General features: G+C 37.9%; 1 protein-coding gene across 3 annotated transcripts in view; it reads left to right on the top strand.

Annotated features, from left to right (window-relative positions):
- The window catches only part of LOC137108607 (gamma-aminobutyric acid receptor subunit beta-3-like), a 34,508-nt gene extending 19,582 nt beyond the window's left edge, over nt 1-14,926 (top strand). Inside the window, exons 7-10 of one of the 3 annotated variants that reach the window (XM_067493391.1) lie at nt 2,535-2,687; nt 8,653-8,900; nt 9,372-9,440; nt 11,292-14,926. In XM_067493391.1, coding sequence (XP_067349492.1) covers nt 2,535-2,687; nt 8,653-8,900; nt 9,372-9,440; nt 11,292-11,663 — 842 coding nt within the window. In that variant the 3' untranslated portion in view covers nt 11,664-14,926. The remainder of the gene's footprint in view (nt 1-2,534; nt 2,688-8,652; nt 8,901-9,371; nt 9,441-11,291) is intronic. The other 2 variants (XM_067493393.1, XM_067493392.1) reach the window with 2 other exon arrangements.
- Nucleotides 14,927-27,814: the final 12,888 nt, after the last annotated feature.

The raw sequence follows: 27,814 nt of genomic DNA, 5'->3' as shown, positions 1-27,814 counted from the left end.
TTACTGCTGCTGTTACATAACTGAAACTAAATCTTAATTGCTATTTTTATATATTTCAAGCACCATCAGGTCACTCTCTCACTCTAAATGCCTTCAGTGTTTTACTTCAGCACAGTGGGCAGTTTTGACAACTGTCATTACAGGAGGGAACATCTAGACTCATAACTGGCTACTTCAAAAAAACAGGAATTCCCGTCTTGCGATATCAATGACATTACTTTACTAGCAGTGTATTACTGATTACAAGAGTTAAACTGAGAACACACATGCACACATACATAACCCGGTAGATCATATTAGCATGGTAACATGGAACATATAGCCTGGTTGCATGTGACTCTTACATAGCAGTGTGAGCGAATGAACTGCAGTGTCAGAATAGCATGAAAACACAAGGTTATGCGAAAGTCGTGCAGTCCGTCTCTAGTCTCCTCATACCAGCAAATGTATTGTGCAGTGTACTTTGGCAATGTAAAGTACACTGGGTGACGGTACAGACTTTTTTAAGTAGATCAGGAACATTTACAAAATATATGTCGCTTATCTTTATTTTCCCTCCAGCTGGTGGCAGCTGGACAGTGACTCAGTGACTCAGACAACGGTGCTACAAGCAATGTTAGACAGTCATTGATTCTATTATTTGTTGGAATTATTTAGTTTAGTTTTTCCTTTGAGTGCTCTTGTCTTAAAGCAACAGTGTCTGGAATAACCAAGGTAGGAGCAGGTAAGTTAACCAAGTCATGCTGCTAATGGAAATGTACACATGCAAACTGTATTTGTATGTTTGTGTATGTCAGCTGACATTGCTACAATGGCACTGAGTGTATAAATATAAAACCTGCAATAGCTACGCATGACATCTTTATGGCAGTGGCGGTATTTGAAATCAAATCTATTTATTTGTCTGTATTATATAAATGTGAAGTGTTTGACACAAAACAATTTACAGTGTAATATATATTGCTCTGCATAAAATTGTTCCCTGAGTATGGGGGAAGATGGTCTGTATATTATTACTATAATACAATTGCTTTAATTATGTTCAGGTACAGTACTGTTAGCTATTGAAGGTTTAATAGTCTCCCTGGAGATTATTGTCTCTTGTAGTTTCATGTGTTATTGCTTAATGTGTTGTGAGTTAAGAAGGGTGTCTTTCAGCTGGATGAGTATAAATATACAGACGTGCAACTCTGAAATATCTAATAATATAAGAATGCTTTATATCTTTCCTTAAAGAATGAAAAAAATAACTTGCACACTTGTCTGTTATTACCAAATTTTAAAGCATTCAAAAAGGTGGACCAGCCATCATTACCACCCATAAAGCCAATCCTATTTTATATTCTTGTCTGATAAATTTTTTATCACTGCAGTATTTTTGGTGTCTAATAAATGTATTTGGGCTCAGCACTTCTCTATCCATAACACAGTTTTTTTAATGTTGCCACGTGTAGGTTACAAACTGGATGCTTTAGGTAAATATCAATTGTATCCATCAGTTAAGTCAGTAGTAGTGCTTTAACCGAAGAATGCATCATATCAACTGGACTTCTTTTTTTTGGTTGGAAACATTTCGCTACTTATTCTTCGGTGGAGCTTTAAAATAACCTGCTGGGTTTTTAATTGCAGTCTAACATGCTATAAGTAGTGAAGCTAAATGCAATTGTGTGTCTTTTTAAAATGACTCTCTATCTAACTCTGCACACAAGTGTGCAGTTGATTGGACCCATGCTTTCCACAAGTAGCTTTGGCTGAATCCCATGAATTGTAAATTATAGTGTAATGGCCCCCACTTCTCCACCAAAATAAACCGAAAATGGAAAAACAGCTAAGAATAGTGGGAGTAATGAGCCATAGATTCAATCTATAAAGACCAATAAGCTGAGAGAGTGCCTTTATATCAGAGTTGCATGCACGCACAGATAACGCTTGTTTGGAAAGTAATGTCTGTAATGCGTTCTTACAGGAGGTCATGGTGAAAAATATTATTTATTTATTTATTTATAAACCTATTACTCCCTCAGTAATATTAAATCACCATGAGTTATCATCCATCATCCATCTCATCCACTATCATCCATATAAAATATGGAGGCAGATAAGATGTGAAAAATTGATAAATCAAAACATGCTAAAATTTTTGACCACCATGCTTAATATTGTCTCTCATTATGATACAGATACAGCTTTGTGTGTGTGTGTGTGTGTGTGTGTCTGTGTGTTTGTGTGTGTGTGTGTGTGTGTGTGTGTGTGAGTGAGTTTGAATGTGTCTGCGTTGGTAGAGGGGATACTTGTTACCATGGCAATAAATCCAACCCATGCTGTAAGGGTTGTCATAGAAACTGAAACAAAAACACAAGCTGTCCCTATGTGCTCCTTGGAATAATATAAGTTACAAGATGTTGCAATCAGCATTTCATCTGCTAAGCCCATTTAAATTAGCTGAATGTAAATCCCAACTTTATATCCTATGACCCTTGACATTACCTCAACCAAAAGCTTTAAAATGCACCCATCTCCTCCTCTCTTTGTAGGTGCCTACCCTCGTCTGTCTCTGAGCTTTAAGCTGAAAAGGAACATTGGCTACTTCATTCTGCAGACGTACATGCCATCCATCCTGATTACCATTCTTTCCTGGGTCTCCTTCTGGATAAATTATGATGCGTCTGCAGCCAGAGTGGCTCTAGGTAAGTGGCAGTAGATGTCGTAGAAGCAGGAGCAGGTATCTGGCCTTTATCAGATGGGGTTAGAGAGCCACAACCTCTCTCCTTTCCCAATGGCAATGTATGGCCACATCACAAGACTGAAGCTCTCACGCTGTCGTAGGATCAATGAGAGATTTATGCAGTGGCTTGGAAATTGGTAGGCCAAATGGAAATGGATCTGAAAAACCTTTTTATTACCCTGCTAAAATGGGAAAAATGTAATTACACGCCTGTCTTTTATGGACATAAACTAACCGGCTATATTTAACTTTGATACTGCATGCATTTTAACAAGCGTGTCCTTCGTATACGAACACACGACCTTGCCTTGGTTGTAACAAGGTCACACCTTGGGTCTGTAGTTGCTGTGTGTGTAGATGTGGCCTCCATCATGTCTAATGAGCATAATTTCAGGTCTTATTAATGTGTACTGTGCGGGTAAAAAGGCCTGATAAACCTGTCCTTTAAACAACTATGGTCCAAAGCTGGACTGGTCAAGCTTTGGATTTCACTTTTGCTGCTGTTTGTTTTTTTTAAGTTTTGGACACAATAAGAGCTTCATCGTGTTCTTTAAAGAGTTTTGGGGGAAGTGTGTGCTTGAGGAAACCATAAAAGCTTTAATAAAGATAGTGACAAGTTTGCCAAACATGTCCATCCACATAAGGAGAGTTTTTTCAATTTAGACATAGTGCTACTGTTTGCTTAATTAGCTGGTAGGATCTGCCAGCAGGTGTTGTTTCACCCACCAGAAACACCAGTAATGAGAATCTGCTTTTGCCTAACCCTGAAATCAAGGATCAGTGTTTCCAAAAATGTAACAATGAATAAATTGGAGAGCTTAAAGTTACAATATCCACTTTAAGGAATCATGTTAGCAGTAACACCAGTGGTGATCCTAGAGTCTGTTGGGGCCCTAGTGTTTTATAGTGCACTTGTCCAAATTTCTTTGCATCTAAATTTCATAACATAGATAGCATTCGTAGCTTGACAGTTAACTTAGTCAAACACAGCTTTCATCAGTTTACTATACACATTATTTGCAGCCTGATAGCTAAGCTAACAAGTTGACTTTTGGTGACTTCACCAACATTAGTTAGCTAAGGTAACTCATGGTAAACAATGTGATATCAGTGGAAGTTCTGTCATTCAATTGTCTCACCACAATAACAGCTACACTAGCAGCATTTAGCTAACGCTATTTAGTTTATTATGTTTAATTGTTAATATCTCCATTGTTCCACTTACCACTATCTTGCTTTTTTCTCCTGTTCATCTTTTTTTTCCCAGAATGGTTTTCGTTGTTTCATTAGACCTGTTTGTTTACACTGAATCATGCGCTTCTGCAACAAAGCGCCAGTCTCTTAGGGAGGTCTGCGACTGGTAGTGTCGTTGCAAACTTTTCACACAGCCAATGCTGTATATAGTTTAACCTTTGTAAGCCCTTGGGGGGACCCTACTGGTCTGGGGCCCCAAGTTGCCTGCTGGCATGGAGCACCTCTGAGAAGCACACGACGCAAAAACCTGCACCGTTTTTAAGATAATGTCTTGATTGTCTCGATTAGAAATTTTTTTTAGAAACAACATTACATACAATAGCTTTAAAATATTATAAGAATAGCCTAATATTAAATATGGTGGCAAAAGAGTCCAGCGCTGCGCTATAAGACTTATGGACCTGACTTGAGCTTTGGGTTTCTTTAGTTCTAATTGCCAAACATAATGTGGTTTGTAATAGGGGGTGGCTGTAGCTCAGTTGGTAACGCAGTCGTCCACGGACCACAGGGTCAGTCATTTGATCCCCAGTCACAGCTAAATATCGAAGTGTCTCGAAGCCCATTCCCCTCCCCAGCTGTGCAGTGCCGGTCCAAGCCCTTCAGGAAGGGCATTTTACGGTGTAAAAACTGTGCCAAATTGACATGCGGACATTGATCCGCTGTGGCAACCCTGAACTCACTGGATAAACCGAAAGGACAAAACAAAAAAAAAAAAACTGCAGTTTTGAAATAACCCTACATTATCAGATTTACTTCAATGACTACTTCAGAGAAGTTTTGCACTGAAGAGAAGAAGTACTTTCTGAACTGGCAACAATCCAGATATTTATGCAGAGAAGCCCCCGCAATCATCAGACTTCTTCAAAAACACCAAAAGTTACACCAAATAATTGATGCCAAGGAAATAAATACTTAAACAGAACTTCACATGATGATTTTTATAACTTTAGCATTAGACTGAAATGAGCAAACATCACATTTACTGTAACACACAAGACATGATTGGTTTGCAGTTTGTTTGTCTTTACAAATACAGCTCTGTCATAAATATCTAGTGTAAGTGTGTGTTTGTCTATGCATACTTTACTTTTATTTGTTTTTCATCCACCTTTATTTGCTTATGACCTGGTTAGCTGTCTTTTGTTAAGGCATGCATCCAATATCTGGTCATTACTGTATGCCTTTGAGTGTATGTCTGCTTGTGTGTGTGTGTGTGTGTGTGTGTGTGTTGGTGAGTGGATGTTTTACGTGTGAAGTCCTGCTGACTGCAATATCCGGTGTGCACCTCCTCAGCTGAGAGGCAACTGGAGGTCCATTCACTTCTCCTGATGGATCATTACAAGCTTTCAGCTGGTAGCTTGATGTGGGAAGTGCTTGTGTGTGCTTGTGTGTGTGTGTGTGTGTGTGTGTGTGTGTGTGTGTGTGTGTGTGTGTGTGTGTGTGTGTGTGTGTGTGTGTGTGTGTGTGTGTGTGTGTATAGGGGCACGTTTGTGCTCCTTCGTGTGTGCAAACCTGCCAGTAAGAGCAGTGTAATGATCAGGGAGAAATCAATTCGAGGAGGCAGCAGGCAAACAATTGAATTGTTTGAAGGAGAATCTCATTTCTTGAGCAATTTCGAAGGATTGCAAAGTTACAAATGACCTGCTCGTACCCTAATCTGGTTGCAACCCATTTCTCACAGTCATGCCCTTCGGTTATAATCATATTATATAAACAGTCAAGGTGTGGGCATTAGCAGTAATTGGTATGGGAGAACTTTTAGTGTAACAGTAGAAGCAAACGTTGGAGTTCACTGTATGTTCCTTCAGACCTTGGAAACCTCATTTTTCTTTGCGGCACTCCCTAAGTGACACGTTTAGAAACACTGTGCATGCTAACTATATAACTGACAATTTGTGCTGCCTGTAAGTGATTTATGGAAGTGTTCAATTAACATTGCTTTGATTTACCACCCATTCCTCTAGTCTCGCTGCCAACATCCATCGTGGTTTCACACACTTTATTGCATCCTACATGATACCTCTTTCCTTTTATAATGTTGAGCTGTGTTGCTAATGGGCTATAGGCTTGTGATTAGCAGAAATTTGATTGCTGTGCGCCATTGTTCCAGCTGTTATGGTGGAAAAGAGACTCAGGGACATATAAAGAGAGAACGGACGGGGGAGGGGACCGAAAGAGGTGCAGCACAAGCAAAGAGGGAAACCACCAGTAAATGATGGTGAAATGTGGGGGTTGGGGAACAGAAAATGAAGAGGGAGACAGATTGAGGTGAAGGTGGAGATGTGGGGAAGAAGCAGTGAACAACAGGGAAAGAAGGGAGGAGGCCCATAGGAACATGGTCCCATGATTGAAATGTCCAAAACAGAGAGCGAGGGAAAAAATGGGGGGAGAGAGGAAGTGAAGGATGGGGAATAATGGCACAGCTGAGAGAACACCTATAAACAACAAGGCTGCATTGTCCAATAGGGACAGTGACATAGAGCATGTGTAGCTGCTGGCAAGCATCAACACATTCACACCCAGTCGTCACACTTTCTCTGATGACACACACACACACACACACACACACACACACACACACACACACACACACACACACACACACACACACACACACACACACACACACACGAGTAGTGTTAGCCTTGTAATGTGCCAATAAATCACACTAAGAGCTAGATTGACCCCAGCTTTTCTGCTCCCTCCACCCAACCCACTGACTATTCCTTGTCTCTTCACTGTACTATATTACATATACAGACACATGCAAGGCTTTTGGGATGTGTGTGTTCCATTTATCTCCACCACAGGTAGATGAAATAGTACAGATATATCTGCCATATGTTGGTAATAACATAAGATACAGCTTCATCGCATGGCAGGAGGGCAGAGTTTGAGTGACTGAACAGAAACATAAACAAACACTGCAAGTAGCACTGAATACAGCAGCGTCCTGGCATCACTTTTTTCCTAGAAACCTCTGTTGCTTTGTTCAGTGTTATCGATTTTGCCTGACCTGTTTCTCCATTTAATTGTTTTATTTTTTGTTTTTGCAGCACAATTTGGGTTTTTAGTAGGTTTTTCATCAAATTTCTCCTATTTTAGGTCTCTTTGTCTTTCTGCCATGTTAAAAACTGACGAGGTGTGAAGGTGCCTTTACTGGCTGCTAGCAAATAACCAAGCCACTCGCTACCCTTAGTGATTAAGGTTACTAAGAGCTGGGGGCTAGATATATGCAGGACTATTCTAATGAGTTATTTCTGCCTGATGACCAAGGGGCATTTGGAGGATTCAAGGCAGACCTTTGAATTTCAATTAAGCAGAGGTTATGCATTCACCTATGTGTGTGCAAGTGTTCATGCAAGTAAAATCATGATCAAGCATAAAAGCTATCAGTGTTGTAAGAGTGCCTAAGCACAAATACTACATGCAGTGTTTTTTAACCTTCCCTGTTTCTTTGCTACTCCAGCTTTACAGAAATAATTATTATTTTTTTTCCTATTGGATCAGTCCTGCTGTTAACTAACAGAGAAAATAGCCACAGCACGATTTCTTTCAAAATATCCTCGTTTCTATAGTAACACCTGAGACATCTACTGGAGTTTTTTCTGACATGACCTTAAAATGACTGAGTAACAGCATCTGCTTCCAATGCACTCCTTTAAGATTTGTTTATGTGATAACAGGTTCTAAATAATTAACTACCACATTTATCATGCCAGATAGGCTGCCAAGGCTGGTCATTAGGAAGTCTTGGATGCAATGCTAGTTTCATATTTCATCCTTTAAATGAGGCTAAACCAACTAAACCAGGTATAATTTCCTGCCCTTTTGTTTAAAAGTCTTGATGTAAAGTCTTTTGACTGTCAGCATATTTTTAAATGTATCATGGTTACAGCATACAGCAAGTTAAAATATACTACTACTAATGCTTACTGCACGGGTTTTATTTCAGTTGGTACATTGCTTTGACAGACATAAGTCTGTCCTCTTTTTGTTTGAACTTGATTGGGCTGAGTTATAATAAATAAACTTGAATATTAAATTCTTATTTACTAATAATTTAGGATATTTTATCTGAACTTTGACTTGCATATTTGCTCATGTATGTTTAAGGTTACCGAAAATGACCTAAGATTTACAATAATTTTCCGGGGCTTTAGTGGAGATCCTAGTGCCATTAGTGCTAATGCAAAAGTCAACACTTTCACTAATGGTAGCAATGTAATGACTTGTGCTAATGCTGATGCCAACACTGATCCTGATATAATATACATAATATATAATATAATAACTATAATATTTGTGCTGTATTATACACTAATAAAGCCTGATTCGTAGCACCTGGGCGTGAGCTGGAACTAACAATAATTTTATTATAATTCTCTGTAGTTGTGTCAAGTACTAATTTTTTTAACGGTAACTATTAAAATATTCATTGGTGCAGCTCTAAACACAGCATGTAACCTAATCATTAGTCACTGATTCAGTTCTAGACTATTAAATCAGCTAGAAATGTGTAAAAAATGTTTTAATGTTATTGTAACAGATTTTTCTAGTACTACAGTATTGTTATTCATTACCAATATTAAATTATTATAGAATAACTGAAGTGGTTACTTTGGGCTCTTTAGTTACAATAATGCTCTTCATTTACATGTTCTTTCATAAAGGGATCACTACGGTGCTGACTATGACCACTATCAACACCCATTTGAGGGAGACTCTGCCCAAGATCCCCTATGTGAAGGCTATCGACATGTACCTGATGGGCTGCTTCGTCATGGTGTTCCTGGCACTGCTGGAATATGCCTTTGTCAACTACATATTCTTCGGACGCGGGCCTCAGATGCAAAAGAAGTTAGCCGAAAAGGCTGAGAAGGCCAACAATGAGAGGGCAGCAAAGTACGACGCCGCAAGGGTGAGTTGAAATTTCCTTGTAGTGTGTAATGGAATCAAGTGCAGTTAACAATTCGGAAGAGAAATTTTGAATTTGTAGCTGACTTTTATAGAAACATTACCACATAATGTTGAATTAAGTCTGAATCTGTCATGATTATTTGGTTATTTTCACAGAACAAAGCTGCAACGCACAACTGTGAAACTGACACATTTGAAAGTTTCTTAATTTCTCTTCTTCCCAACAGGACATGAATGACAAAACAGCCTTGACAATGCAATTATGCTGTAATGAACTTTTCTGTCAGCTCCTGGCAGCACAAGCCGCAACAGGAAAATGTGCTGCATTATTGAGCTGTTTTACATTACATGCTATTCATAGGCATCTGGACATTTCAATAGCCAAAGGGGGTTTGGGTTTGGATTTGAGTTTAAAGGGGAAAAAGCAGGTGTTTTATTGCCCACATGTGGATGAATATTTTCATCTTCCCAGGAGGCAGGTAGTAGGACCGCATCCCTAAAACGGTCCAATCAGGTTAAAGGTCTTCGCCACTCACGCTCGGTGAGTTGCTCGTTCAATGAGACTCTTCAATTTCGTCGAGTCAACTCTGCCATTGCCATCAGCTGACATGGATGTTTTTTAAAATTTCGTTTGCCTTAATGGAATATATTTCTCCATCCATGCAATGAGTCAAACGACAGCAGACATCTTCATGACATTGCCTTATTCTTGAGAGTATTCATTTTGACTTGGACTTATTCATTGCAGTTTTTCCTACATCGAAACTGCACTCATGCTCGATCTTACATTGTAAAATTGGTGTTTCAGATCCAAACGTATTTCTCCTTTCAGAGCTCATCTTGAATGCATGCTTTCTGTATATCATCATTAAAAGCCATATTTCTTACACAGCTTTCATAAAGTGATGTTGCGCATGTTGGGATGTGGCAAATCGCTCTGACTTTCAGTGGGAAGTCACTGCAGAGGTCCCCCAGGATTCTTTTTAAAATTGAATTTTTAATTTGAACATGTAATTAAAAAAGTAAAATATTTAATGGAACTGAATAGTAGAATGTGTATTTTTGAATACTATTAGTATTGTAAGCTATAGCTTAGAGCTCTGAACTGAATTTTACTGGTTGCTAGTCTGGTCTGTTAAGACACTGACATTTTGGGGCAGCTGAACATGTGCTGCACAAATTGTCCAGGAGAAATAACACAAGGCAAACATTTAATTTCCTTGCTGTTGAAACTCCTTTTGATTTGTGCAATGTCTCTATGGAATCTCTAACTTTAAAAAGGGAAATGTGGGACCACAGTTGCTCCGTTTGCATGAATAATCACCAGTGCCCATTGATCTTGTTTCATATACATCACAGGCATGGATTTTTTTTGTGTGACCTACGTGTTAGATTGTTCAAAGTGATGATGTGGGCTTATAGTGCTTCAGTTGGGGGAAAGAAGTTATTCTCTTGCTGCTGGGGGGAGGTCCTCAGGTTGTATAACAGGAGGCATGACATCCAAGTCCTATCAGTAGACATTTTGACAGCTCTGCTATTATGGACTCAGTCTGACTCCATCACCATGGCATTTTTGGGTTATTTTAGTTATTCAGAAGAAAACATGTTTGCTGGCATTTCATGGATTAGCCATCGATGGAAATTCACCTCCTGATCATTTTGTATACAGACCAGCTGACCTGTAATATTATACAACCAATCTTATATTATACAACCAATCTTGACCGGTCATTTCACTGACATAGTAAAAATGGCCTTCAACAACATGAGTGTTTGAGAAATTAGACACATGAGATACAGACTGTCCCCGAAACTACTCCCTCCTCACACCGATTATTATCTAATGCTCAAAAAACGTTTCTTGGGAATGATACAAAAATTATAATTCATGACTTGACTTGTTGCTACAGTAAAGGCTTGACATGGCCTACATAGGTGGAAAAAAGGCACACACACTTGTAAAAGGCTCTGTATGGCTTCTGTATAACAGCAAATAGTTGACACCCAGACTGAAGTAGACACAAAATGCACCTTTTTTATTCCCCTTTGTGGTTGTTTTGAGGATCTCGTAGTCATTTTAAGTAGTTGGTTATACTGTGTTTCTTTAAACTTAGTTTGTGTCTTTGTGGTTGTTTTGAATCTCTTTGTTGTCAGTCAGAGTATATTTGTGGCTATTTAGTTTTTCCACAAAACTGTTGAAACAGAGGATCTGGCCTTGATGGGCCATGACTCTTTGGACAGATTCAGTAATACCACCATGATGACATCCACATTTAATTGTCTTGAGCGAACTGTACACTGAAGGACAATGATTTATACGTTCAGGTAGTGTCCTGTCTAGAAGTTCCACATAATGTTGCTAATTAGTTTTGAAATTTTTTTATTCATTCAGGCGGAACCACATGGCCACGGTAACATTCTGCTAACCACCCTAGAGATTCATAATGAAGTGGCGGGAGGCGAGATCACCACCAGTGTGGCAGACATTAGGAACTCTCAATCCATGGTGCAGTTGGACAGCACGGCTTCGGCACACATCCAGTATCGTAAGCAGAGCGGTGGAATCGGCCCACGCTCTACCAGCCGCCACTCTCTGGACCGGTCCGCCCAAATGAAACGCAGCCGCCTGCGAAGGCGGTCCTCACAGCTCAAAATTAAAATCCCTGATCTGACGGATGTGAATGCCATTGACCGCTGGTCGCGGATCATTTTCCCCTCTGTTTTCTCACTGTTCAACCTCATCTACTGGCTCTACTATGTCTGATTGGACTGTTATGTTGAAGTTGTTGCTGTTTGATTTTTTTTTTTTAATCTGGTTCTTTTTCTTCCTTTTTCTGTTTCTTTTGTACATGATGTAATATGTTGAACTAAAGACTGCAACAATACAAATCAAAAAAAGACTGAGAAAGACTATTGAGTTTTGGACCAACGTCTTGTCAGATTTTTTTATATATATATATATATATATATACATATATATATTTGGAAGTGTTTGAATCCTTAGTATCAAGGTATTTTTATTTTCTAAAGTATGTACTGTAATTGGGACTTGAGACAGCCATTTCCCAACAATTGCCCTCTTGGTAATGTGTAAATAGTGAGATATAAAGCCAGCAATTCAATAAATTATACAGTATTTGCAAAAAAATAAAAATAAATAAAACAAGCGTAAACACACAAAAGCAGTTAATGCAAAGATTTTTCTAATAAGCAAATAATAAAGTAAACTTTATACTACACAGCTGGTCGGGTAAGTGCAGACAATTCCAATTCATTGAACAGGCTTATGTATGTTTGACTGGCACTCTATGCACTATTAATACATACAAAATGATTTCTCCTTGTTTGCCTTGGGTGACAACTTAACGGAAGAAATTTTGTCAATGTGTATTTGTTTATACCATTGATAATAGAAACTATACTTGCTACTGACTAATTTATGCATTGATCTGGTAAATCTTTATCCAAAAACAATATTTTAAGTTGAGGATTTGATCCTCTGTTCAGGATGATTGCGTCTCAGGTCCAGATTTTTTCTGCAATTTGGCATCGTTCTTTGACAAAGAAATAACTCTTTTTGGTCATTTGATATAAAACAAAAGCACAAATACAAGTAGAACTGCCATTTCTTTTCCACTTCTACCTTCAAGTAAAAGCGCTTTAAATGTTAGTGTGACAGATTTGCACTTGATAAAAATTCGTCTAAAAAGCATTGTACTTTAGTTTTAAACAACAGCCAAGGGCCTTTGGGGCGACAACAGTTCCTAATCCATGAAATATTATGGTATTTTTGTACTTTTGTGTCTTCAGGTATTTATTTAATTTCCTAAACTGTCTTGTTTTATTTTGCTTAACGCCAACTCTGTTCTGGTGATAGAGTGGAGGAACGAAACCCACTTTCTGTACATAACTACATAGATGTGTATATACATAAATGTGTGTATATATATACTGTGTCTACAACCCAAAATGAAAGTGATCAAACATTGAGGTTGATTTTGTGATTGTTGTACTGGCTATTAATGGTTGGAATAAATAAATGATTAAATGAGGGGGCTTACACAAGGATTAAACAGATGAACTAACAGGTCAGTTTCAAGCATCAGTTTAGTTTTTGAGCCTTTGCGGAGTACCCTGATTACATTCCTTCTCCAACATCCTACCATGTTGACTTCAACTGTATTTTAAAATTTGCATTTTAGAGCTGTAATGCAAATGGATCTCAATTGATTCTGTGAATGGACCACAATAACAGGTCTGTCGATTAATACAAGCACATACAAGCATTGAATGTATCAGATCCAGTCTTCAGGGAGAGGATAATGAGCCATGGTCATCATTTCTCCATCAGAATGTAACACGCCCAGTCCTAATGTTACGAGTGACAAAAAAACTACAGAAAAGGAATGAAGTCTTTATGAATGTGTGCATGTGCATGTGTGAGACAGAGATGGGAAGTGGATAAAGAAAGAGTGGAAGGGGTGGGTGGAAGTTGTTGTTTTGCTGTTTGCCCAAATATGGGGAAAAAAATGTCCATGTATAATTGTTTTGTGTATGATAATAGATCTCCTTTCCCAACTCTTTGGATAAACTGTGTTCCACTCCAACTACAACCCCAAAGCAACAGAATCATTACATCCATGGACAACAATGTAAATCTAAAGCATTCTCATTAAGTTATGGATACATTACTTCTGCTGTTTGCATGCACAAGATTACAAGAAGAAAACAGTAGTACTTGATTTGGCTGTGACTGAGATGCTTGGTCTGTACAAGAGCTATTGGCAATCAGAGTGTGGATCAATTCAGAATGAAAAAATGTTTTACATGTACAGTCTGATGTATGACTAAGAACTGAATGTATTGTACTTGGATTGTTACTGCACAAATGCTGTTTTCGTTCTGGTAACAGGATCGACCTCATCGCTGATTAATATAGGGCTCTAGCTGATTCCACACTCAAGCAACCCAGAGTCTCTTGTCAGTTTCTTGTCCTGTTTTGTTTGTTGATGGGGCAAAGTGCACATGTAAACTGGTTCCAGTTATAGGCGATATTATATATATATATATTATATATATAATATATATATTATATTCCCCTCAAGCCCTTGGATAAGCTCTTTAGAGGGGACAAAATTTCCCATTTTTGCATCAAATCACACCACCCATGACATCTAATTGCAGCTTTCCATTGATTTTGTATGCAAGTTTACAACTTAAAAATTCGCTTCCCGTTCTGTGTGAACATAATAATAGCAGATGATTTGACCAGTTTGTAGACATCTTAAGCTCCTTTGTGTAGTCTTAAGGATAAATTTGTACCTACAAAGAGTCTAAACAGCTGATGAAGCATCAGAGTTGTATAAATCCAATAAATCAAGACTAATAAGGTTTCTGGAGGAGCAAAGCTCAAAAACAACTGTTTTATGGTGCAAGTCAAAAGATCTTCCTGGTCTACTGGTTCACTTTCACTTAAAGGTTTACATTCTTGAAGCTGGTCTTTGTATGAGTCGTTTGTTTAGAACCAAATTGCATAGTGCAGTTGAATAGTGAACAAGAAGACAACTCTAGATACTTGTTTATAATGCATGCAATTAGAATTCATAACTTAAGAAAAACTTAAAAAAAAAAGATCTTTTACAAACTGCCAACTGCTCCATTTAGAGATGATATAATACCATGTGAGCCTACATTAAGAAGAAAAAAACGTTGCAAAAAAAAATATCAAAGACTTCAGGTGTTGTATGGCCTTGGTCCCATAATGGAATGTGAAATGTTCTGTGCTGCCACAAAATGTATTTAGGCTTAGATTTATAATGTATATCTCTGTATGTTTCTTCTCCTTTTTGAATAGAGTATCATGTTAAACCAACAAATAAATGATATACATTGTACTTGTGAATTTGGTATTGCAAGCATGCATGACACTATAAATAGTATGCATATACTGTACATCATGTATGGCAAGATAATACAACGAACTGCAGGTTCAAGCATCCAATAAATCATAAAACACCTTTTCATAAAGCTTGAGAAGTCTGAAATGGTCCTGAAAGGTTTTGTGTTCATGTGCCTTTGAGCAAGGCACCTTATCTCTATTTGTTCCAGTGCAGCTACACACTCACTGACAGGTGAAGACTTTACATTACACTTGGCAACTCCCAGCTCGACCAAGTTTCTTATGTGTATGAAGTGAAAGTTATGAATGTGCCACATTGTTGGTGTATAAGAGTACAATAGTTCCCTGGACAAATAAAGTCTGTGACAATGTGGAGGTGGAGGTTATTATTATCATAACCTGCCAATTTTCCATCCTACTCAGTTGGAACAAGGTTCATGAGTCCCTTTGCAGCTTTTCTGTATGAGTGGTATTAAAAAAAAAAACTATTCCAGACTGAGAAAGTTTTTAGTTGTGCTCCAAGGACTCGGAAGTTAGCAGCTTGTACCTTAAGAGGAAGCCTCCACCTACCAGTTCTTAGCAGATTAAATTGAGCTCCTTTGACATTTTATTAATTTGATTGCTGTTACATTTGCTGTCAACAACTGCAACTACAAAATTTTGTTGCATTTTTGAAGTATAATTAAGTGTCTTTCTTAAAAAAAAAAAAAAAAAAAACGACAATTACCATGGTTATTTGTTTTATCTTTTGTGAGGTCATAAGATGTTTATAGCAGACTTTTACATAGTTCTCGCAAAGTGCTGATGATACAGAGCTCTGCAGTATGAAGAGGTGGATATAGTCAAAATTATCTAGTTGTACACACGTGATCGGTAAAATACTGGATTCAGTCAATTTGGGTAGATGATGAAAAATACTTCAGTTAGTACCCTTGCAGTAAGCCTGATTTGCCTATTTGGTGGTATTAAACATGCATTTAGTTTAAAAAGTCATTTGCTTTTTTCATTAAACATACCGGCAGTGATAAAACATTACTTAAATGCAACACGCTGCTTACAAGCACAGTAAGTGAAGCAGCTGTTCGTTCAGCTTCAGGAGCTAGTATCAGATTTTCTAGATGTACACTGGCCCTTAAATAATACAGCATTATGGCCCATTAGTCCATTAGAATTTACAGAGTAATGGATTTTGTGTTAGGAAGCTAATATTACTTGATTGCTCTTTGATAATCTGTTCTTATGTAATGATGGAGTTTTGTTTTAACTGAAATAGTCAATTTATTGTCCACAACCCTTCTTGAAAAAACCTCCCATCAAACAGTGGACCAATAAGGACAATTACTCGACAACTCGAGTGTAATGTGTATTTACAAAGAGTTTCCTGTTGCAAAGCTAATGATACTAATTAGGTCATTACAAAGAGGTCAGAGGCACCAAAGGGACCCGCACAGAACTATTTTTGATTGCATGAACACACAGCAGAACATCTACAGAGCTTATGAAAGAAATGAGATGTTCTAATGTGGTTTTAGTGTTGGTAGCTCAGCTTCCTTTAAGGTTCCGGGCCCACAGTTCCTAAGGACTAAGTAAGGCAACGTAAGTCAGCATTGTCTCATTGACACAGACTCACAATGAAAGCAGACACTTTAAAAAATAAAAATCCAAAAAAAGATTCAATCTGAGCCCTCTTACTAACCCACTCCTTCACCCAGGTCCCCAAATTCCATAAATCAACAGACATATGGTAACATAGCAATGCAGTTAATTAAGAATGAATTTTTTATGCAGTCTCTAGGGGACAACTTGTAAAGACAGACTGTACATCTGGGAAGAACTGTGGGTGACAGTTAAACAGTAAATTAGGTCTGAAATGTTTAGGCAAATTCAACACCCACTGAACAGCAGAGATGGTGAATCAAAGAGTGAATTGTACTGCTGCTACAGCCTCCATGATAACAAGCCAAAGACGTAATTTCCAGAAGACGTTTTTATATGTTGCCAGTTGTTTGTTCTGCAGATCTGTAATGGAGGATATTGTCAGCATCATCAACTCAGAACAAGTCAGCTAAATGGAAAAGTTTTCCTGCTCCACTGCTTGTAATTACAGTAACAGCAATATGATGTGGACGTATAGAAAGAGGTCAATGAATTGCTTTGAGGGAAGATTAGGATCCAGGATTTGGGTAGAACATGGCCTCTTCAGTCTCACCTTTTTGACAAATGTGTCATGGTAGGAAAGCAATCAATAATCTAGACGAGCCACATATAAACAATACGTTAGCTTGAATGAAAAGCCTTTTGCACTGTAGGAAAACTATGTGGTTGAATCCCATCAGCTGTGTGATCACTATCCATTTCAGGTACAGAAAATACTCCAGATATTGGCTATATCACACTATTTGCACTATGACTTAGGAAAATGCTGAGCTTTGCTTTCCAACTCCCCACTGCCTCTCCACAGCATATGAATCCCTTGAGGCACATAGATAGATTTTTTTTTTTTTTTTTTTTTTAATCTTTTTCCGTTGAAACCTTTATGATGCATGTGGAATTTCTTTAACTCTGAGGTAAATTGCACGGTTTATCACTAAACTAATCATTAAAAAATATCATTGTTCAGCAGTTTGATGGAGGCTTGTGAGTGGAGCTGTTGTTGATAACAAGGCTTATGTATAGTTTTACTCTGTGACTGATATTTCAAATAAGGTGTAAAGGGGCTGCCAATCATGAGATGGGAGTTCAAGACTAAATAATGAATAACCAGGCTGTCAGAAAGTTGTATCAGCATGATATTTCATATAAGCTTCTAACTATGTTGCTGCATGGTGTTGACAGTTCTGGATAAGGTTTTAATATAGCATATCCCGTCAACATGTTTATCCAGCAGTACTGTACCTACCTGCACATCGTCCTACTCACATTACATACAGCCTTTGTCTCTGTAGCACATTCACATTGAAAGAAACTCAAGTACATGTTTGCAAGAGACTTCTGCTGCTGTCAAACTGTTTCTAGCACATCAGGTCCCTAGATCATTTCTGAGAAGGGGGAACAAAACACACTCCTACTCTACTTTGTCAGTTTCATTCGCTGCATTGGAAACAACTGTTCTAACAGTTCTTTTTTTAGAAAACAGATAAATAAAAGAATTTGGGTTTTATCAAAGCTTACAGTCTTTGCTTGTTGTTTCTCAGGTGCAAGTTGGCCGTTGAGAAGCTGCCTGAAATATTATGACAGATGACCCCAGGCAAACAAGATGCCAAGTCACTAATAAAAATCACTCAAGAGGGTCATAAACAAAAAGTCAACCAAAGGTTATTGGAACAAAATAAAATGATATCTTTTACAAGCAGCATCGTCTCTGCCTTTCTCTCCCTTGCAATCACTCATTTTAATTTTAACAACTTGGTCTGAAGCATTAAGAAAGAACAACTGTGGTAAATTAAACCCTAATGTGATGACTAGATGGCGCAGCTTAATATCATTACCTGTGCAAAGAATCTGGATCTGTAGAATGATTCATGATGAAGCTCAGACGGAGGATATTTTGCTGAGTATTGTCAAAACTAAATACATGATACACCTTGTTCATCTAGGCAAGACGCCTCAAAAGTTCGAGGTTTTTTTTTTTGAGCTCCTACGATTCACTATGTTGAGTGACTTATTGCATTCATAACAGAGCATTAAAATTATATATTTTATTCAATTTCTTTAGATACACATAGAGATTAGACACAATTTGTATTATTCTATTGCAGAAGTAGGAGTGCAACAGGAGTGAATAATATAATACAAGAAAGAAAAATACAGCAAAAGATGATTCAGGACAGATATATTGTTATATCAAATATTCTTCCGATGAGCAGTATAAATAATGGTTAAAAAGAGCCTATGAATACATTAGTTGTGGAGCTTTGATATAAATGCTAACATCAAATACAGTGAATGTGCCAACAGGGGGTCTACTGTTTATCACGTCTTACTTTATTACAATAATACACTAACATTATTATATTAGCAATTGAGCACTAAGTGTACTGGAGCTGCAGCTATAGGGAATGAATCTGTTGTACAGATTTCCATAAACCTCATGAAAATGTGTACAGCACTTGTTCATTCAGATTTGTAACGTTAGGAGAAGCTTATAAACCCCAATAAACCTCCCATAAAGGCATTATACAGTGTATCATTATTACCCCAGAACCCCCGCCCAAGTGTGTCCCCTTCATGCTACCAGGGGGGCCTCCATTGGTTTCTTTGCCTGGGCCCCCCATAGTTTAGGACCACTATTAGATACATTTTCACATTCACTGAAGCCTAAAAAAAAAAGGTCAACGTGCTGGCGACAATAAATGCTTATAATACCATGTCAACGTCCGTCACTTTTGCAGTGTTTCATCTGAGACTTTAAAAAAGTTTATATTTCTAAAGACAACTTTTATAATGTGAGCAGATTTGTCTTGTGGACTTGGCTTTGGCTGTAAACCCCAGGAACATACACATTGATTTTTATATTACACCGGTCTCATTTGGTCAGGTATGACTACTAGTGGCCAGTAGATAATCTTGGCTAACTTATCAAAAGCATAAAGCTACTGTAGTGTAGTAGTTTCTTTTTTATGCTGTTACTATATTATGTAGCATTATAATGTAACTGATTAATAAATTGAAGCTGCATTCCTGCTGATACGATTTAACATTTAGGAACATTATCCACTTGCTTTTCCATTAATTTTTTACGTTTCCAGTCAAACAGGCCCGTAACAGTCGCATAGCAACATCAGTTTCCTACAGATGTTAGATGTGTTTCATGGCGTTTAATAAAAGCAGGGCCCCCCGTGGACACTAAGCAGAGGTGCTCTGATCGGAATATGAGGCAGCTTATCAACATGTTTTTATTTTTGTTTTCTCTCATTTTGTTGACCCAAGTTGAAAGTGCTGAGTGAACAGATTGCGGTGGATTCTCAATAGCTGACCCGAATACTCAAACCGTGGAAAACTCGTAAGGCGGTGAAGATTCAGCCGTGCTTCTTGTTGAGAAACTCATTGAATGAATTCTTTCTGATGTCTTCTTTCTCTCTTTTATCCCCTCCCTGCCTGCCAACTGACATACTTTCTTTTAATTCATCAGCAGCAGTATGGTGAGCAATGGAGGGAGCGTGGGAGACAGTACGAGGGAGAGGGGATGGTTGGAGAGAGAAAGTCTGTTTCAGCATCAAAAGACTGTCTTGGAGACTAGGGGGATACATTGACTCTTCCATGTGCTTTCTGACGATGCCTTTCTGTTTAATGAACTCAATGATACACAACAGCAGCAGCAGTGTTTTAACCTACTTCTCCCTTTGCTGTTCTCACCCTCTGTCTGGCTGACTGTCTCGCTCCTTTATCACAGCACACTCTGTTGCTCATTATTCCCCCAATATGCCTCTCATGCTTTTTATTATCATCTGTCTTTTATTTTGAAAGATACTTCCTGGCATCAGCTGACAGGTGAGGACATTGTGTGCTAGACAATTTTGATGGCGCATCCTTTCCACAGTGAAACCATTTTTGGAGTCCATAGACGATAAGGTTTTCTTGAAGAGGCAACTGCAAACTCCACAATCATTAAAGATTTCAAGGACTATTCCCCAAAGTGTTCAATACTTTAGAGAATAACATGTCCTATTATGTATGACCCAGAAAAAAAAAAAATCACTCATATCTGTTGAGTCACATCTGTTCACTGCAAGGGTTATTAAGGGGAAAACATGGCTCTTTGAAATGATATAAAAGAGAATACTAACCACTGTTTTTCTTTGTCCAACCGGAGAGGGAGGGTGGATAGAGTGTAGCTTACCATTTGTTGTATCAACATAGTTAGTGTTGCGTCTCTCTGCATTATGGTGCTCAGACATCTTCGACCTCTTATGTGAATACAGCAGCTAGGTGACGTTATCTGAAGAAAATTAATTAACATAACAGAACACGTAAATGTGCTGTAACAGTTTTCTGTCGGGGAGAATTTGTTAGTGTCAATTTTTTAAACAACATGATTTTGCTTTCTATTATTTTAATTTCTGTTCGTACTTAACAGTTTTTAATATTACTGGTCTTTATTGTGAGACCTATTCAAAATGTACTTTTATCTCTTAAATTTTTGTACAAACTTTAAAGCTGCTCCCCTCATTTTTTTTATGTTAACAGTGGATCAGTGGACATTAATACTGAATAATTGCTATATGTGTTGGGTAAAAAGGGGTCACTCCTTGCGACTACTACCACTAGAACTTTAGGGTCTTTGAAGCCAACAGCTTTAATATTTTAGATAACTGTCACAAGCAGTTTTTTTTTTTCTTCCAGCAAAAAGTTTTAAAACCCAACTGTGCACTTGTGCCAAGAACGAAACAGCAGAAAGTCTGAGTTTATTACTGGTTGGTGAAGCAACAACAGCACTTACTTTAACTCAAACCTGAACCTCCTTATCCAGGTCTAAAATCCCTCTCACTAACATGTGGTCGCCCCTTTACCCGTCCCAAGCAAAGCTCTTCAGCTCAGTGGTCCCATAACGGTGGAACAAGTTACAATATTCATAATAATATGATGGTCTTCAGACTGGACATCTAATGAAATCCTTATAGTTATATAGTTCCAACAGCTTCATACATTCCAAATATTGAAGTCTAACCAAAGTTTCTGACAGTGAGCCTAATGAATTCACTTTACACCAGTTTCTCAAGTTTCTCCTCCACTTGCACTCAAAAAAATGACCATCCTTTTAAAAAAGTCATGCAATCTCATAGTCATCACTAGTGGAATAATTTAAGTCCTCCTACGGCTCTCCTTATTGATTTATCAGTATCTTGTGGCAGATCTCCCTTTAAAATAATGATACAGGTTTCATGACGTATGGCATTACCAGACTCGAATTTAAGACAGCATACAAAATGAAATCCCTTGTTGCTTTTTTTTAAAAGTCTATTCCCATTTCCTGTGTTCACATGCTATCAGGCTGCATGTCCTCCCATTTACTCTCCCCTGCAGGAGCACTTCAATTCCCGGGACTCATTATGATCAGAACAAAGTGAGCGGTGACTGCCAGAGGGAGTGTGACTGTAGACACGAACGTATCCGTGTTTTAAATGTCGCCCATAGCTCTCCAAAAAGGTTAACAACTCTGTTTTATCATTCTGGAAGTGGTGCAGTTGCTTTGCACAAGACTAAGGGATCTAATCAAATTTAAGCACGTTTCACCCAGTGAGTCTGCTTTAGTTTGGGAACAATTTCGAAATAAGGAGGTAAAAAAACAGATGCAGAAAATTCGTGCCTTCGTAGACAAAAGGTTTCTTTTTTAAAACATAAAAGTAGCCTTATTTTCAAAGGAACATGACATGCAGTGCCTTTACACAGGATAGAAAGAGAAAATTAACAGCAGCTCAGCGAATAAGTTTGTGTTTTCTACCCTCTGCTGGACACTTTAAGTACATCCCTTTATGCACTATGCTGCACAGCCCACCGCCCCCCAACCACCCTCCAAACACACACTCACATACCCACACAATAATCCACTGACACAAAGAAGCATGTTTGTGTGATTAATGCTCTCGGTTTTCACATTTCTTGCTAATTAGCAGCTGCTTGTAGCTCATGCAGGCATTTATTTAAAAGACATTTTATTTAGCCTGTGTCAGTGGAGCCATAGACACAATATTACATGTTTAATTACTCTGTGTTTGGAGTTTGTGCTGTACAGGGGCCAATTTCATGACCAGAGTTTTACACTTTTCAATTATTGCTCTACTCTTTATATACAGCCAGTGTTAGAGAGGTGGCCTGTACTTTAAAATCTAAAGATGTGTTGTATAATTTGCATATTTTATGCTAGTCTTCATTTTGTACATCATCATAGTTTTACTTTAGGATTTTGATTATTTATTCTTAAATTGATTTAATAAAACTGGAAACAGTTCAAACCCAGAGATACATCAGACTTTACTGTGTGTGGACAGCAACAGTGTTTTACTTATACTTATGGAATAGAAACTACCATGAAAGAAACGCTTTATTTTTCCTAGAAAATTGTATAAATTAACACGGGGATCATCAGTTACTTATCTCATGCAAACCTGACAAAATGAAAGTGTTCAGTTTATATTTGATCATGGATTCACGACCAAATTAAAATTTGCAGTAAATATTATAAAATCATTAATATTCTGACTTTGTATTCAAAGAAATGCATTATAAAAAAGCTAATGAAGCTGATCCTTTGCTGTTCCTTTGCCACTGGTTACAAAAGTGTTTTTCCCGACGTTGTATTTAAAACTTTTCTTCTTCTGTTACTTCACACAGAAACAAAAAAACACTATAATTCAGGTTTATGGCCAGCAGTTCATTATCTCTATTATATGTTTATTCTTGAGAAACCATGTTTAGTCTAGATGTTAGGCTATGTCAGAAAATAATACAGTGCTCATGAAAACAAGGACAGACAGAAGACATTTTCTAAAGTATTTGTTTGTCTTTTGCACTGTTGATTAAACCACTTTGCAACTCTGTATGACACACCAAACTTCCTCTGCATTGTAAATTCTACTTATTTAACCTTACTTGAAGAATGCAAAGCGACAAACAAACAAAACCAAAAAAAAATCAAGTAAACTGAAACAAGAATTGTATTTTGTAATTAAAAATGCTTCTTAAATAAGTTCCGCAACTGTTAAAAAAACAGTGTACGTCACTTTAATTTTAGTGTACTCTTAACATGAAGGATGGAGGACTCAAATGTACAATTTCAAACAACAAAATAATTTCAAGTTAAATATACTGTGTTTGTTCCATAAAACACAATTTAAGTTGAGCTAACAGTCACAATTTCCTGCAACTTGTAATATTACTAATAATCCTATACTACCTTGTATAGAAGAGGAGGACTGTTTAGCTAACGTCTGAATGCTTGTCAAGCAGACCAAATTACCATATTTGCAAAAAAATCTTTAATAACTCCTGCTGTTTGCCCTCTTTTCAATCCTCCTCTTCCATAAGAATAATACAGTACCTCAAAATTAAACATTTATATGTGTTTGATTTTGATATATGCAGTGTTACAGCTTTCCTCTAATGCTGTTTTGCCCTCTCACTTTCACTCGTAAGATGTAAATTCGCCCAAAATACACTGCAGCCAGGTTATTACATTTTTGCTTGTATTCTTACAAAACTAATAGATGTCTCCTGTATTACACGACTCCCTCAGCCTCTAAAAAAAGCCCTCACCTCCACTCAAACGACAAACCTTTCACAGCATCAGAATGAGTCTGCCTCGCTCAAAAGTTGCAGCATCTGACAGAGACACCTACTGTTTCTTTATGTAAGACCTTTTTATAGCACCAATTTACCTTGAAATGATGTTGCCAAGTAACAACATATTTAATCTGTGTGTGTGTGTGTGTGTGTGTGTGTGTGTGGGCGTGTAGGGGGCAACTGAGTGGGTGTGCATATGTCGGTTTGCAGGTGTATGTGTCAGTGATGGATGCTTTAAAGTACCATTACAGGCTCGGAAAGTGGGGATGTAGCAGCAGCTGGGCAAATGGCTTCAAGGCCTCTTTACGCTGCTGCAGGTCTGCTGCTATAGAAAGGTGCAGACAGGACCTCATACATCACTAGTACACAGTAATACCTCGTGCTGCTAATGCCCACTGCTTAGCAAAATGGCCACAACACTTTAAATGATGATGCAGGATAAGGCAACTCTTTCTTGCAGAGCACCTAAATTTTACCCAACCTCTTTCTCGCCTTCTCAGTATGAGCCGCTTAACTGATACGTGTACTACAGTAATCCCCTCTTAGCGAATGGGATTAATATTTAATTCAAGAAGAGCCTTTTATCAATACCTCGCTGTGCATTCATGGTTTACTCCGTTTAGGGCAGCTTTAGTCTGCTTTGGGCAAAGTGAAAGAGTGATAATTGGGTTAATGGGACAGATTGGGGAGATAGTTTAAGACAATAGGTTCTTTCAAAAAGTATCTGCATTATAAGTTTAGAGGTAACAGTTATGACTGTTTTGATAGAAATACAGGAGATTTGCCTTCAAAATTGTCCATGTGCACTTCATTCCATTTGTTCTAAAGTCAGTTACTTCTAGTGAGATTGGCTTTCAAAAATGTCAAACTTTTCCTCCAAAGTCAATCTGTGATGTTCTCTGAAACTCTTCTCTCCTTTAAACTCCAGTACTCACATTTATAAAAAGGTACCATGAGCCTGTTATGCACTGATCCATTGCAATGTTGATCCAGGATTAGCCCAGAGGCAGGAAGACATTACAGAATAAACTTCTGAACGAATTAAAACACATTCCAGACCCACTCTGCAGATTTACACTGTAGATGCATATTAATAGTATGTTTTGTGCATACTGTCCGGGACCAGTGGTCACGTGCTAAACAAAAATTCACCCCACACTTGTTTGGGTTTTGGATAATCTGCTTTCCTTCCACAGTCCAAAGACATGCATGGTAGGTTAACTGGTGACTCTAAATTACCCGTAGGTGTGAATGTGAGCATGAATGGTTGTCAGTCTATGTAAGTCTCTCTGTTGAGGATGTATGAGGCCTCTCACCCAGTGACAGCTCAGCTAGGCTCCAACTACACTAACAGGATAAGCAGTTACAGATAATAGGGGATGTTTTGCGTTGGCCTAATGCTAACAAGTTAGAAATGTTATATGAAATTTACAAAATCTTTGAGACAGATAAACACACACAAACGCAACCTTTTTGGCACACTCTGTGAAATAGGTCAGCGTTATTTGTATTTGATGGTCCCTCTGCTAGTATAGTCTTGTCTTACAGCAAAGAACATGAAATCTATCTGTTGTCATTCACTGCAGGATAGAGCTCTGGAGGTGCAGAAGGAGCTTGATTCTACTGTGTGTGTTACACAAGAGAAGGTAATTGAACGGTGTAGATGATAAGTAAAACAGATTCAAAACAAGACACAATTGAAAAATCTTGTGAGGTTGGAGAGTGCGCTCCAAATGTGCCATGACTCCAGCTAAGCACAAAATAAAACTTTGTTCTCTGTGTCTCAAAGTCTCTCTCTCTTTCTGCGTCCGTGATTCTCTGCATCACAGAAAAAACTAAACTTCGATTTTGCAACAGGTCTACAAGGCATGAACAGCACAAGGACAGTGATCAGGAGGAAGGAAAATGATCAGGAGGAAAGAGAGTAATGGAAACATCCTGTGGAGACGGAAAGGCAACCGGGACAAAGAGCTGTTGAAAAGGTAGCAGTAAAAATAAGCCAGCATTAGATCAATAAGTAACCACTGACTCCATTTGCTCACAGAAAACACTTGGTAATGAAGGTGTTGTCTGTACATTTAAGATAAATGGAAATTAAATTAATTCTTGTAGAGAGAACATAACATAATATTTTATAATTGATACATGTAGATGAATGTAGGCACACATTCTTAGAAGAACTAATACTAATAAAAGTGTGAAACTACTCCATTACAAGAATGAAATGCTTGGTACTGATGATAACATGTAATGTGTAGGCTACATACAAAAGCCTCCAATACAAAAATAAATATTTACATATCAGGCAAAGTGATGCATTAATGTCTCTTTCTAAAATACTTCACATACATTCATATATGGAAACATATTATAGACCCGGTGTTGTTTAGCAGTTTTTTAATCTAAAAATAGACTCAGAATGTGCAGAAAGTTCTAAATGGAATAGATCAAAGTACCACTTTCAAAGCCAAATTATACTTCTCCGTTGATATGCGTAAACAAAGACCTATGCTTAGATAAATTCACACGTTTCTCTTTTATACTTGAACGGCAGTTGATTTTGTCCACAAAAGGGCACCATCACATTTAACGAACCTCAATTATATGAAAATTAAGAAACATTTCACATTCACATTTCACAATTCACATCACCCAGTGTCCATCAAGGTAAACACAGTTTTCAACAATAAAATGGACCTGATGAACTTTTTCAGAAATGGTTCTTCGGCAGGATCCTATGCTGGGCTGTGAACTGAACTGAATTTCACAGAAGTAGAGAGCACAAAATTACAATGGCAAGGGAATGTATGTGAAGCCTCTGGAGTTCCCTTGTTTTCCGCAGTTATTGCATAGATGAAGATGTGATGTATTTGATAGACATAGAGAACTACAATGCCCTGTCCTTTGTCGTTATGGAAACCTATAAACCTATGAATATTTGGGCTCATTTGGACTATAGTATGCTATCAAACCCAGATATTTCTTATTTTCCTTTTGTTAAAAGTCATACGTTGACTTAGCCATCTCAAAACACACTGAAAACAAAATGAATGAACTAAAGTCTGAGCAGCAATACAACAACAGAATATATTAAACAACATATATAAACATGATACAAAATCAGTGTGCACATGTAGACATGTATGAATGGTTACCTTTCATGCTCGACTTTTCTGTTCTATTTTCTGGTTCTATTCCCTGGTTCTATTCCCTTTTTGATTCCAACTCCCAACATTATCCATTCAGCTTGGTTGACACATATCTACGTACACCACCTTGTTGAGATTTGAGAGGTGTGCACGTCTGGGCCCACCTGGGAGCATCTGCGACCTATGGTTACCCATAATTCCCTTCTCTGCGCAAGTCCACGGCAATGTTTACATGTAGCGACGGAGAAATATAAACTGGTCTTAAGATGCTGTCATGGTGATACAGGGGCTGTGCACTAAGTTGCCTGATCAGTTCACTAATGTCATTTTAGTCCGACCTGCAGTTGAGGGACAGTCATCGTTTGTAGGTTAAATCATACAAAGCAGAGTACAAAAAATGGAACCGCAACCATCACCGACCAACAGCAGCGACTTTTTTTTTTTTTTTTTTTTAGTTATGAGGACTTACTCAGTAAGTTAATGAAAGAAAATTCTTGCTCTGCACAGACTGAAAATTTAGAGAATGCCAACTCCAACAAGGTCCAGGTGGAACATCTTAAAATGGTGAATGCAGAGATCACAGCTGAG

Source organism: Channa argus, chromosome 23 (genome assembly GCF_033026475.1).
Source record: "Channa argus isolate prfri chromosome 23, Channa argus male v1.0, whole genome shotgun sequence".
In the NCBI taxonomy this organism is placed as follows: Eukaryota; Metazoa; Chordata; class Actinopteri; order Anabantiformes; family Channidae; genus Channa; species Channa argus.
This window is presented reverse-complemented; position numbering and strand designations above follow the sequence as displayed.